General features: G+C 34.0%; 1 protein-coding gene across 7 annotated transcripts in view; it reads right to left on the bottom strand.

Moving 5' to 3' along the window:
- The window catches only part of EXOC6 (exocyst complex component 6), a 121,393-nt gene that overhangs the window by 42,311 nt on the left and 65,495 nt on the right, over positions 1-13,587 (bottom strand). For all 7 annotated transcript variants that reach the window (XM_068139655.1, XM_068139657.1, XM_068139656.1 and 4 more), the window contains exons 10-17: positions 13,477-13,523; positions 12,962-13,082; positions 11,035-11,106; positions 10,275-10,372; positions 9,123-9,228; positions 5,934-6,043; positions 4,833-4,944; positions 3,335-3,469 (exon numbers count right to left, since the gene is read on the bottom strand). In XM_068139655.1, the coding sequence (XP_067995756.1) occupies positions 3,335-3,469; positions 4,833-4,944; positions 5,934-6,043; positions 9,123-9,228; positions 10,275-10,372; positions 11,035-11,106; positions 12,962-13,082; positions 13,477-13,523 (801 nt within the window). The remainder of the gene's footprint in view (positions 1-3,334; positions 3,470-4,832; positions 4,945-5,933; positions 6,044-9,122; positions 9,229-10,274; positions 10,373-11,034; positions 11,107-12,961; positions 13,083-13,476; positions 13,524-13,587) is intronic.

The following is a 13,587-nucleotide window of genomic DNA, read 5'->3' as shown; positions in this document are numbered from 1 at the left end:
ATAATATTCATCAACAAAAAGGAAGTGTTGTGGTTTCCCCTAGATTCAAAAACTATTTTATTTAAATCGGTATTTTAACTTCTGTCTTACAATAAGTCTGAGGCTGTTGTTTTGAAAATACTCCCACAGTGTATGATGTAAGAGTGTTTATAATATTATATGCTTACAGAATCAGCTCAAATGACATTAATTTGAATTTGGAAACAAAGTAATGGCTTTTCATTCTTCAGAACAATCACCTTTAATTCAGCCTTACACATTTATCAACAAATTCATCAAATGTGTAAATAAGTAAGGCACAAAGAAAAAAAAATTTTAATTATCTTAGGCTAAAGGTGGCATCACACTGTGTGTATCAAATTCAAACTTCAGTTAGGCCTGTGCCATGAGGCACTTCAGGAGGAAGCAAGAAAGCATGTGACCCTGCCATGTATAAATATCAAAGTATGATTCCCTAAAACCAGCATTTTTACTACCAAACCAGCTTGTGAAAGCCTTCACAGAACAGCTCTCCGAGTCCAACACAAAAGAATCTGGCAATCTGTTATCATGTCAAATAAACGAATATGCTGACAGCTACCATTTTGTAGATGAGTACGACTTCAAAAGCTTCAGTTTAAGTCAAGTCTATATTTAAAGTGTCTAATTAACAATGGGACCCCAGTTTCAACAATCTATAATGATAGGACTTGCAAATATGCACTTCGTTTTAATGCAATTGCTTGGATTTTTTGTTTGTTTGGGTTTGTTGGGGGAATTTTGTTTAAAAACTAAATCATTTATAGAGCAGTTGTACCATCTTTACCAGTTAAAATTGTTTACTGGCAAGGGCAAGAGTAGTCCTTCACTTCTTGTTTGGAAGCCTGGTTTTGGCTACCTTTTAATTTGCTTTGGTTATCAGTTTACAATTGGAGCAGCATGCTGCCAGTACTTTAAACAAGGCATGTGTCTTTGTTCCCTGAGAAAACAATGAAGAGCTAAGCAACTGGATTTCAAACCTAAAAATTACTTCTGAGAAGCAGCACTGTGAATCCCATAACAAGTCTAGAAAGTGTGAGCAGTATTCAGATTTGGGATGACTCCCAGAGGCAGACGAATTAATTCCATCTCTTCTTTAACCTAATAACAGGAGTGTATCAAAAGTTCATCAGATTTTCCCCTATTATAAAGTGAAAGGGGTAAATTCATTTCCCTCAGAAGATGTTCTGAAGCCCTGCACAGAATTTAATGCTGTGCATCTCACTCTTCAACAGACATTACGCAGCTTAACGCTGAGACCCTGGGCCCAAAAACGTTTGTCAGCTTAGATGTGCAAGTACATCTGTTTATGCTTAGGGCAGCTGCTGATTTTTAAACAAAGGAAAACAATAGTTACCCAAAGATGGGAAACATGACTATAAATATCAAAAGCAGCATAATTATTTAATATGTTAAAATGAATCAAGTTCTGATGTTTTGCTCTTTTCTAATTTCCACCCATGGAAAGTTTGAAGGATATCTTACAACGAAATCTTGTGTAGAGAAATAAAATGAGAAAAACCAGCCCTCTAAAACAGTAGCCATGAGATAGGATTGAAGCCTTCTATTAAAAAAAAAAAACCCACAGTGTAGATGTACTTAGAAGATCATCTCATGGAATGTAAATGGGATCAATGTTGCAAATAAAAGGGAATTTTTGACTACTCAGAAAGAATGGAGGTGACATGATTTGCCACCAGGAGATGGATTTAATAACAGCAGAACATACCAAACTCGGTGAGGGCCTGGTTTGGGAACTGCAAGCAGTTTTTCATTACAATAAGGGGGGGGGGGGGGGGGAAGAAGGATTAACAAGAGAAGAATTTTCTACTATAAGTGGAGGATGTTGTGCTAACAAGTTCTCCAGGGAAAGAAACAGTAGAGAACTAATTTTACAATAAAAAATAATTTTAAAAATTTCATGTTTGTCAGTATTTTTCAAACTACATGGATAATAAGCTCACTACACACAGAAAAAAATATTCTGTGATTCCCTCCAACAGAACTTAGATAGTTTATAGGATAGGTAACCATAACTTACAGCATAAGCAATCAGCACAAAATATAACTCAAGGTTTCAACTGCATTTACTAAATGAAACTGAAGGATAAAGAACATCTGACTGTTAATGCAATCAAAAACTATGGCTGCATTAAGTGTTTTATTTGAATGATGAAAAGATCATGGACTGACCTTATGCAAAAATATTGATATATATGCAAATTCAAAGACACACATGCACAACAAATAAACTAGGGAGCCTAGATCTTAAGGAACAGGGCAAAATACTAAAACTACTGGTAGAGCAATGTAACTACAGTTCCTATGACAGAAGCTTTCTGCCTCACCTTTATTCATTAGATCCTTATGGGAAAAAAATGACATTTAATGGGAAAACTGTTGGCAGCCAATGCAAAATATGAAGTGTTTCACAATGATGATGTCTTATTCCACCTCACCCGCCTTTTAACTTCTGTGCCAGAGGGGATATGATTGTAGTACGAGGTACACATTGTATCAAAAGAAAAAATGGAGCACAGAAAGCTTGCAACAGGATTAACTGTCTACATCCTATAAACACAAGAAATCACTCTCTCTTGTTACAACTGTTGCCATGCTGTTGAAATTACGACTGTCTACGCTGAGTACACATCACCTATAATTTCCTTTATTTTTTTGAAAAATGTCAGAGAAAACACACATTGTGCAGATAAGCAGTTGCCACATATCAGAAGCAGTGAAGTTCACAGTAATCATTTTAACAAGCATTATTTTGTATATAAAGGACATGCAAATAAAATAGGAATTCTAAAAAGATAATTAAATAATTTATGCTTTGTGGCATATTCTTAATACAGCTTTTGTACTATTAAATTACACAATTTGAAAATACACCACACAATACTTCTATTATAGAATAAAACCAGATAAAATATAATATAAACATTTAAAATTAAACTAGCTGGTTTGCTTGATTCCATTCAGAAAGGGGAGATGATACGTAAATCTATTGAAAGCTTCTGGTGCAGTTGAGCTTAGTTTCTCATTTTGTAACTTAATAAAAGATGCATCTGAAAGGAAACGTTGATGATTCTCAGGAACTGACACATTTCAGATCATATTAATAACATAAAACCCAGTGTTTATCTGCTCAGTGTTACACTGAATTCTTAACCATTCAGAACTAGTTTAGAGTCAATAATTAAAAAAGTGTGCAGTTTCACCCTCTAATCCTTTTGTTTTAAAATGCTTCATTTATAGAAATTTCTGTGTAACTTTTCAGGCATAGTCATATAACAGATGATATACCCCATACCTTAAATGTAGAAAGTCCATAAAGTCTTGCAGTGTGAACAGTCACTTGTGAAATATTTGTAATGTTAGATATAAAATCTTCAAGGTATTTGCAGGCTTGTTCCAGATGTGTTGTGTTTATGATGATTTGAACAAGCTACAAGACATGAAATATTCTTGTAAAAATCCTTTTTGATTCACCCACTGTAATTTGATTTTGTAAACAATTACTTCTTTTGGAAACAATGCTACTAGAATTTGTTACAGTATTTCAGGTTGCCACCCGGTTAGTTTTCAACTTTGCTTTCAAATACCACTGGGAAATAATACTACAGCTTACACACAACTTATGCCAACTTAAAAATTAAGACTGAAGACAACTACTCAGTGAAATAAATCCAATTGTGATTTTAGAATTTAAAAATGGAAAATAAAGGAAAATGCAGTGCCAAAACCAAATCACTAGTCTGTACCATAACAATATGTCTTTAGAAAGAACGTGCTATTTAAAAATTCCCTATTTAAAAATCAGGAATTTAAAGACCAAAGCTGCTAACTCCTTTCCCTCCCAACACTAGTAACAGTCTGTTTGTACATGATATAAATGTTTTTTATAAGCAGGACCTGCAGTCACATTTGGTTCACAAATTAGACAATTAGTAACTGAAATACCAGTATATTACATCTTCCCATTGCATACTGTTTTAGTGAACACTAGTGTAATGCTTAGTAAAGAAAGTTTTCTCTTTTTAACATTTTTCTTATAAAACATATTGACTTGATAATGAAACACCTCAAAAAAATACAGTGAATTTATTTTTATATCCTTGAAAACATTCCATGTATCAATTTCAAAAGCAAAGAAAACACCTTAGAAAAATTGCATGGCTTGTCTTACTAACTTGGCAATATATGATTCCTAGGACTCCTGCCTCATCTTCCCCTGGATTTCAGTTATACAAAAGATTCTTGCAGCTTGAAAATAGCATTCAACATAATGTAACACTGCTTCAATGCCAACAGTAGGTACCTGCTGTCTACTAACATTGCATGTACCTGCACTGAATATTCAGAGTGATTCATTGTCTCACCTTCTCTTATTCTGTCCAATAAACAAATTAAACCAAGAGTCCTGGTAAAGAAATTACATGCACAAACCTACTAAAATATTTTAAACCATGCTCTGTATGTAACCAAAGATGTAAAAGGTTGGGGATAATTTCTTGCAAATATCTGTTTATCATACAGGACACAGAACTCTTTCATTACCATGTCTCTCTCAAAAGGCATCCCTGTGTAACTATACTCTAGCTAGACCCAACCCTGTGCTGTTATTATTTGTGTAACAGATATTGATGCTTTTTTAAACGTAACCTTTCACACACTTCAACTTCCAATTATAAAGCAAATACTACTTATTTTTCTGACATAAATCTCAATACCACAGTGTACCTACATTTACAAGAATAGTTTTACCACTGTTTTTAAAACCACAGTTTTGAGTATGTTTTAAAACTTACCTCTGTTAAACCTATATGAGGTTTTTTAATTAGGTTCTGTAAACAACTACTTAGAGTTCTTGTAAGCAGCAAATTTGTAGATTTTCTGAGCATATCATCTATTTCTGTTGAGCTGAAAAAAAGGAGTTTATTTTTTATAACTATGCTGTACATGTACTTTGATTGTAATATTTAATATTGTTCTTTTTTTCCCCTTCAAAGGGAACTTTACATGTTAAGAATTCCCTCTGTGCATTTAATTTCTGATTGCTCCAAGTCTTCTGTGATCCAAGACAGAGAACATCTCTTCCAATTACTAAATTATCCATTAACTGAATTTCAAACCCCATGCAAAACCTGTTATTTTTAGATTCTGGACATGTTTATTGACACAGCAGTTTGGAAAGAGTAATTTGTGGGGTTTAATGAGTTACTAAGGAGGTCAACATGCACTCATTAGTACGTGTAAATTATAAACAGTATCAATTAAGAATGTGTGAAAGCGAGCCATTTACATCTTTAACAGTGCAGAAATGGGTGACCTGCTACAAATACCTTCCAGATTCAGATCTGTTATTTTATGTAATTAAAACTAAGCTTTTGAAGGCCACAAGAGGAAATCAAATGGGAGAATCATGATTTCCATCAGAAAGAGGTGGAATGGAAATGGGAATAAGCATGCAGACAGCAAGATTTGTTGCAGGAGAAAACACTGCTAAGGAAACTCAAAACACAGAGAAGGGAAAGACTGAGGTAATCAGGAATGCTACACCATTACTTCTCAAATGATCAGTATGAAAGTATATTTTTTGAATCCTACATGCTCTGTTAAATAAATAAAAGATAACTCAAACCAGTCAATATTGTTTTTAACAAACTCAGAAGTGTTTTAGACTGCTTACCATGCCAAGCTGCCCATACACATACACATTGTATACAGTACACACATGAAATATATGCTGTAGCATTGGGCGCCATAGCTTGAATGCAATGAATTGTATATGTAAATTGTATGTACATTATTAAACAAGCACAGCTAGAAGGTGTACAAGAAAATGCATTTCATTATTTAGGTCACATGGAAGTTACAGGTTACCTTATAGTCACATTCCTGTCACTTACCTGCGGTGAAGTGACTCTGAAAACTTAAGGCTTGCATAAATAAATTCCTTAACCTGGATATAAATCTGAGGCACTGACTGAGACATTGGAAGCTTCTTTGGAAATGATTGCTGTGAAAATAAAAGATGATACTATCTTACACTTGAAACTGATTCTATGGAGAGCTTGGTATTAAATGCAAGAATTAGAAAACCACTGAACACTATTAGTATTTTAACCTGTCCTAAGCTTTGCTGTCTTTCATAAAATACAGAGTGGTAAGCGTTGAGCTGACTTCTACATCTGTTTAAATAGCTTATAAACTATTTAGCTTGATATATAGCTTTATAGCACCTCACTACAAGAAGGACATTGAGGTGCTGTAGAGAAGGGCAGTAGAGCTGATGAGGGCTCTAGAGCACAGGTCTTTTGAGGAGCAGCTGGGGAAACTGGGGTTGTTTAGCCTGCAGAAATGGAGGCTGAGGGGAGACCTCATTGCGCTCTACAGCTACCACTAATTTGAATTACAATAAAGTTTGCACCCCTCTGTAGGAAGCAACTTATAAACACATTTAATAACAGGCTTCAAGCTATTTTTAATCAGAGTGAAAAAAATAACAGTAAGTGGGATACAAACATTTTTTGCCAAGCAAAGTGTTGGAAAAATTAATACTAATTTGAAAAATAACATTTGAGAAGTTCAACACATCTGGGTTCTTCAAAGCATCTTGAGAACGTTCAGGCATGTATATTTACTATCACATCACTTTCTCTTGCTGGTTCACTACACCAAAACAGTTTGAATTCTTTGCAGCAACTTGGTTTAACATGTGAGAAATACCAGTATTCTGCAAGAACATAATCATGTTTCTTACTTCAGTTGTTAAAGCTGCTATTGTATTTAGAAAGACAAAAAGAAATAAATTCAATTAAATCTACACATGCCAAATAGGTATTTCTGCACTGAATACACTGAAATCTGTAAAACAATTAATTTTCTGTTTCCTCTATCACTAATGCATGAGGAAAAAAAAATTGACAATTTGTATAAAACTTGGAGACTTTAATTTCTTTAAAAAAAAAAAAGAAAGTATTAATCAACAGCAGCTAAACATTTGTATATTAACAAACCAAGACAAAAGAGATTACCTTAGCATTCTCCTAACGGTACCTCTTTCTTTAAAATTAGGTGGTGTGACAAACATATGGAATAAGTGCCAGACTTTCATGTCACTCAACAAGAACAAACATTTTGTTTTAGCAAATAGAATTTACTTAAAGTCTGCTCATTTGATTTAAGCAATTAATTTTTATAGATAAGACAAGTGTTATTACATACAACTATTTGGGATTATTACAATATTCTCTCAGCAAGGCTTGAGTTTTATAATTTCAATGATCTAAGGAGAAGCAATTCTTTATCCCCCACAGTGTCTGGCCACTACAGGAAGGCACAACACTTTCTGTTTGATTATTACAGCAGGCAGCTAAAAAAACATGCAACAGAGCTAATGCCAATGGTCTCACTTCTGAATACAGAAAGGGAGTAAAATAATCAAACCATCATAGTTTGGGACATTCAATCTAAACAGCAGAGTGCAGGCATGACTGTTTTGTCCAGTCAGATTAGACTCGTTGTGTCAAATACCTATCAGGTTCTGATCATAATTTTGCCTAAGGCATTGCAAACAATTCCTGTGATAAAGTTTACCTGTAAAATGTGAGGTAATTTATCCTAAGACACAGTTAAAAATGAAGCACTCGTTCACATTCATCTCTTATTTTATATCAAATGCAGAGAAACAGACATTTTCAAAAGTGAGATTCTCCTTGATCTGTACAAAGCATCAAAGATGCCTCAAATGGAATTAGTCCTCTGGGGTGCCTGCTCATCTCTATCAACTACACAGGCTGCCTCAGCAGCTAGCCTGAACTTAGAAAGCTATTTTTAAATTTAATTTTATTTTAAACATTAAGAATGTAGACTAAATTAACCCACTCAATAGGACCTCCCGGTGCCTCTTAGCCTGAGGCAACAACAAAGAGGTGAAGTGGATGAGATTATAAAGAGTGACCAATGGAAGTGAGGTGGGAGCATTTACAAAATTTCCACTCCACGTGGGCTCCCTGCTATCTAGTAGCACTAGAGTCTTTCTTTCAACGAGGATACTGAGTGATTCTTTCTTCCCTACTCCACTGCCTAGTTGACAAAACTTTCAGCGATCTTTGAGACTTCTGCCCTTTGCTAAATTTGGTTGAAGTCAACTGAACTGTTTCAAAAATTGCTAGGACGCAAGAGAAAAGTCTCAGACTGTCATATTTCTAATTATGTCCTCCAGCTCTTTTCAGACATTTGTAAGAAAATGTTTTCCCCACTTTACAGATGAATTAACAGGGACAGAGAGATGTGAAGTGACTTACTAGCACCACACAGCTAGTTGACGATAGAGGTGGGAACAGAATCTAACCTAATTCCCACTCTTATTGTCAAGAAAGCACCCTGGAGTCTTATTAAAAAATTATGATAAAACCCACCTTAAATTTTTCATCTTCACTGCAATGCTGTGACATGCAGCTGTTATATTTGCCTGATAAATCCCCGGTGAATCATAGAATTAGAGTATCTTTTTACTTTTGCAGATATCTATAGCAATGGGTCATGTACAAACCAGCTTCCCTCTACAACAGTTGCTTTCACTATCATGTGGTTCTTAGATTTAGTTCTCTTTTACAGACTCCATCATGTTATTTCTTCATCAATATTCATCAGTATTACCATGTCTGAATGGCAGAGCATTAATCAGATTTCTAGGAAAGGAGTTTGCAATGAAAGAATGTGTGAAGCTATGAAAGAATACCCTACTGGAATGCTAGTACAGCATACAAGTTACTTAACCCAATGAGTTGCAACAAAATTTAACTAAAGACAGGCTGTTTTATAATTACATAAAGATTATATCAATTAAATTTTATTACTAATTTGTTTACAAAACAATGGGGTTTCATTATTCATTCAAACAGAGCAAATGACTAAAGCTTTAATTTTCATATTTACATATGACTAGATAATTACACACAAAGAAGGTAATTTAGTCCATTAATCTGTATAGCTTTACAAATTTTAATTGCTTTTTAATTATAAAAATCATTAAGGTACCAAGTGCCCATAATTAGATTTTCACAGATTTCAATGACAAAAATTTTCCTTACCTTATCAAGTTCTGGATCTTGAAAAGGAAATTTGCTTATAATTATTTTATACTCCTCTTCATTTGCCACAGGAATAGGGCTGTAGTTGTCTGCTTCAAAAATATCCCTGGTGAATTAGTGAAGTGAAAAAAATACAGTATGGTATTCTCCAGTATTAAAACACAAATTAATAGAATTTTTACTATCACACTTAGATATGCAGCTTCAAAAAGTTATGAACTGCAATCATCATAATTTCAGACAATTTTTAGATTAAATTGAAAGTATTTGTATATGCTAACTTACTGTATCTAATAAGAGAAAAAAAAACGCTGAGAGCATTTTAATATGTATGACGCAAAGAAAAATACAGCAGTGTAAACCACAGGGTACTTACTAATTGTTAGCTTACACTTTGCTAACCCTAAAGCAGATAGACTGTCTCACTTAGCTACCACAGCTACATATAGTCAATAGAGATGATTCATAGAATTTCAACTAGGTCACAGTGTTATCTAGGTACCCTCTCGACCTTTCTACTAGTCAAATGCCCACACTAAAGTCTAGAGAGCTTGAGAACCTTCAGTTCTCTGCAGTACACAAATTCTCTGCAAGGCAATATAATGTATTTTATAGTACAAAAATCTCTGCACATTTAGACATCACACTCTGCAGACAGGCTTAGGAGTACAGTCTGAGGCTGCTGTATTCCTGGGTTTACAATTTACTCAACCAAATGATTCCACGGAATAGGTGGAAACCAACCTACTTTAAAAAATCATGAAGATGTACTGGCAATATTAGTGGTCTGTCAGGGAAATACACATATTGGCTAAATTTAAACATTAAGATCATCTTAATTAGAAACCTAAAGACCTGTTGCAATAGCCTAGAATTATTAGGATCCTAATGAAGGAAAACATGCCTCTTTCCTGGGTGTTTCTCCAGTAATGTCCCTTTGGAGAATTTCCTTCTCCCCATTAAATACAGAAGCAGTACATGATGGCTCTTTTCCTAGTTATATGTGATTAGTAGCTTAGTCCTATCAGAAATTCATACACAATACTGAGTTAATAAATTTCTCCAGAATTACAGCTCCAGCAAAAACCTCTGAAGTTAGAAAAAAAAACTATAGATGCAATACAACAGGCACAATTATTTTTAAATACTAACCTGAACAATCCAGACCACTTTTTAAGAAGTGTTTCATTGTACTGGTCTCTTATCTCAAATAAAAGATCAAATAGTCGGTTCACAGGAAAACCATAGCCCTTAGGTATAAAAATGAAAAGAGTAGTTAATTAAAAAACTAACACACATCACTTTAGAACTCAACTTAGAGTCTTATTATTCAATCTTGTAATTTCTATGAAAAAATTATACTGCTTTAAACACATCACCAGAATTAGAAAATGGTATATTAAATTATTTCTTACCAACTGTTTTATCTTATGCTTTCAAGTTTTCAAGAAGAAATTCATCCCACCTCTCTATAACACTTTAACTTGTGGTTTATTCATATAACCAATCTTTTTTATCAGGTTGTTAAACATTGTAAGAATATATGCCATCAATGTTCATTTGATCTTTTCAGCTACAGAGTTAATGACAACTGGCATTATATTCTTGCTTCAGAAGTAAGGCATTTATAGGAGACAAAAACAAAGACAAATTACAAAGCTAATATGAATTTGGGACAGATATGAATAACTGTATGCTATATGGATAGCCCAGAATGCATACATTAAGGTCATAATATTGAATAGGAGGGACCAGCACAAGAAATACATACATATTATTTTTGTGTGTGTATGTGTAATTTTGTTCTTGACTCATATATATGATTCAAGAAAACCCAAAGCATTGCATTTCTGCACCTAAAGGAAAAATTGTACTCTAGGAATTCCAATTAAGTTACTAATAAAGAATATACCTGCAGAGTATCAGCAAATACTACAATGAGATTCTTCAGTTCCAGAACAAGGTCAGGATCACTGCAATATGACTGAAAGTGAGAAATTCTGGTTTTGTTAAATGGATTTAAAATATGGGATATACATTTTCAAAGAATATTAACACAAAAGATTAAACTCGCCAGCCTTACCCCTTTACCTGGCTACTAAAAAACAACTTAGCCTCACTTATCTTCACTTAGTCCAGCTACATAAAAGCATTTCTTAAATTTTTAAATGAGCTATGAGTAATATAAAAGCTCTGAAAAAGTAAACTAAAATATGAGATTCAATAAATATTGCACTGAGTTTCAACGTCAGAAAATTACATTTATTTCAGTGGAACATAAGCACAAAAAACAAAACAAAATGCTTTGTGAAATCAATACTGGACATTTTCATAGGATGCTCTTCTGGACGGTAAGCATGGGTCTAACAAGTGCTAACTGTGTCATCTCAGACAGTTTCCCAGTTGTATGGAGAAAATACTATTAATTATTAATTTCTAAGTAAGTTCAAAACAAAAATCTAACGGTAATAGGTCAATACTAAGTTATTTCCCAAATGTCAGATTTTGAGAGGCATGGACTTGTACAACTGTCACCTCTGATTCACTATTTGCAATGTTGGATAAATAAAAAAATATTTAGATTAATTTAAAGCATAATAAGAGTATAGTATTGGTTAGAGACTATATACACCTGTTTCACTTTAATATTTGCACTCGGCATGCTTTAATAAAGTAAGGGTCTGGGTCACAATACCTCATAGGACTACATACACTTACTAAATATTAGTCTGTACTAGGATGGTGTTCGAAATAGGTTTTGATAGAATTGGTTTTCATGGGAGTTATGTATTTTAAGAAGAAATAGTGATCAACTCCATGACAAAATACTGCAGAATTCTTTAAATACTACATTATTTTTACTCCGTAAGTTACCATATTCTTATGTAGGTATATACATCCATATGCAGACAATTAACATACAAAGTATTTAGTTTAAAAAAAAATACTTTATGTACTACTGATCAGTCAAGGTCAAATGATAAAACTATGGTTGAAATCTGAACTTTTCTTCCTCATAATTTCCTCAGTATACATGAAATACAAATTCTGTTTGAATTAAAGATCAGTTGCAACAAAAATGACATTCACAAAGGAACTACTTCTAGTAAACATTAAAAAGGGAAAAATAAAAATCTATTTCTTTCCCCACAGCAAAAGCTATACTAATAGTAAACTCTGAAGCAATTTAATATCAGTCAGACTGAGTGAACAACAGTATTCTGTTGGCTTTCACTGAGGAGTAAGAAATAGAATGCAGCTACTCAGCATCATTGTAGCTAAGTTAGAAATGCAGCCTTAAGGGATACACTTTGAATATACTGCAATACTCAGCTGATACAGTTTTTCCTATACATTTACTTCAACATTAACATATTACTACCATAGTTTTGAAGAGATAGCTCCAAGGGTTTTGCTGGTGGAGTTTATTTTGGAAACACTGCATTTGGAATGATAATTAGGAACTATTTCCTGGTGGTACTTTCAGTGCTGAACTATTCAATCTGATCTAATGAAGAGGTCAGTTGAGACTAATGAGGAAGGATTGCAATAATAACAGCAGATTAACTCTGCATATCCTAAACTGCTGGACTAAGAGAAGGTTTGGAAGACCCAGTGAGTTGTAAATCAGTGGAGGATTATGCAAATAACCCATGGCTGGGGATCACAGCCTGATACTATTGGGAAAAACAAAAGCTTGGCAGGCTCCCTCCCAAATCTGAGTAATTTTTAATCACAAGGAAAAGAAAACATGAGAGAGGTTAATTTTTTACTTTGTTAATATCCCAGATCTAAATACACAGAGTTCTGAAGTAAGAGGACTTAAACTTCTCACTTACTGAATGTGTTCTAAGAACAGCAATGATCTTGGAAAGGGCCATGTTCCACAGTTCATCGGTATATGTTCTAGTTACCAGTCCTTGGGTTACATGTAAAATGTGGTCTTCTACTACAAAGAAACTAGAGGGATTAAAAAGAAGCAATGTTTTAATTATTAAGTTACTTTCTAATATTAAAGTAAATTCTACCCTTTCACACACAAGGATAGTTGAAGTCCTTCCCACTCAAGTGGTGACATTTTAGTCGGTTTGGTGTTTATGCTCTTACGCAGCATGAAGTCAAAATGTAAAAGGTTTGTTGCACGCCAGCTGGAGCCCAGGCTGCTTGAGGGTCTTTGCAGGGCACTGTACTGCTAGGATCTGAATGTTCCCACTCAGATCCAGCAACAACCATTCACATGATTTGTGCAGAAACGGAATCTCGCAGAAGAAAGATTTTTGGCAATCGAAGAACAGAGTGTGAAATAAGAATCAATACAGTGAAACTGAAATAAATCTTTGTTTAGAAAACTTACCCTACAATTTGACTGAAGTATCTTCTATAGCCTTCTACTGTTTCATGCTTGCAGTGAAAAAGAGAACAAGTTTACGAATTAAAATACCAATACCAGCCACAACCCAAATAA

This window comes from Melanerpes formicivorus, unplaced genomic scaffold, assembly GCF_026170545.1.
Source record: "Melanerpes formicivorus ecotype bairdi unplaced genomic scaffold, bMelFor1.0.p_v2 SCAF_6, whole genome shotgun sequence".
In the NCBI taxonomy this organism is placed as follows: domain Eukaryota; kingdom Metazoa; phylum Chordata; class Aves; order Piciformes; family Picidae; genus Melanerpes; species Melanerpes formicivorus.
The sequence above is the reverse complement of the archived record's forward strand: the minus strand, read 5'-3'. Positions and strand labels throughout refer to the sequence as shown.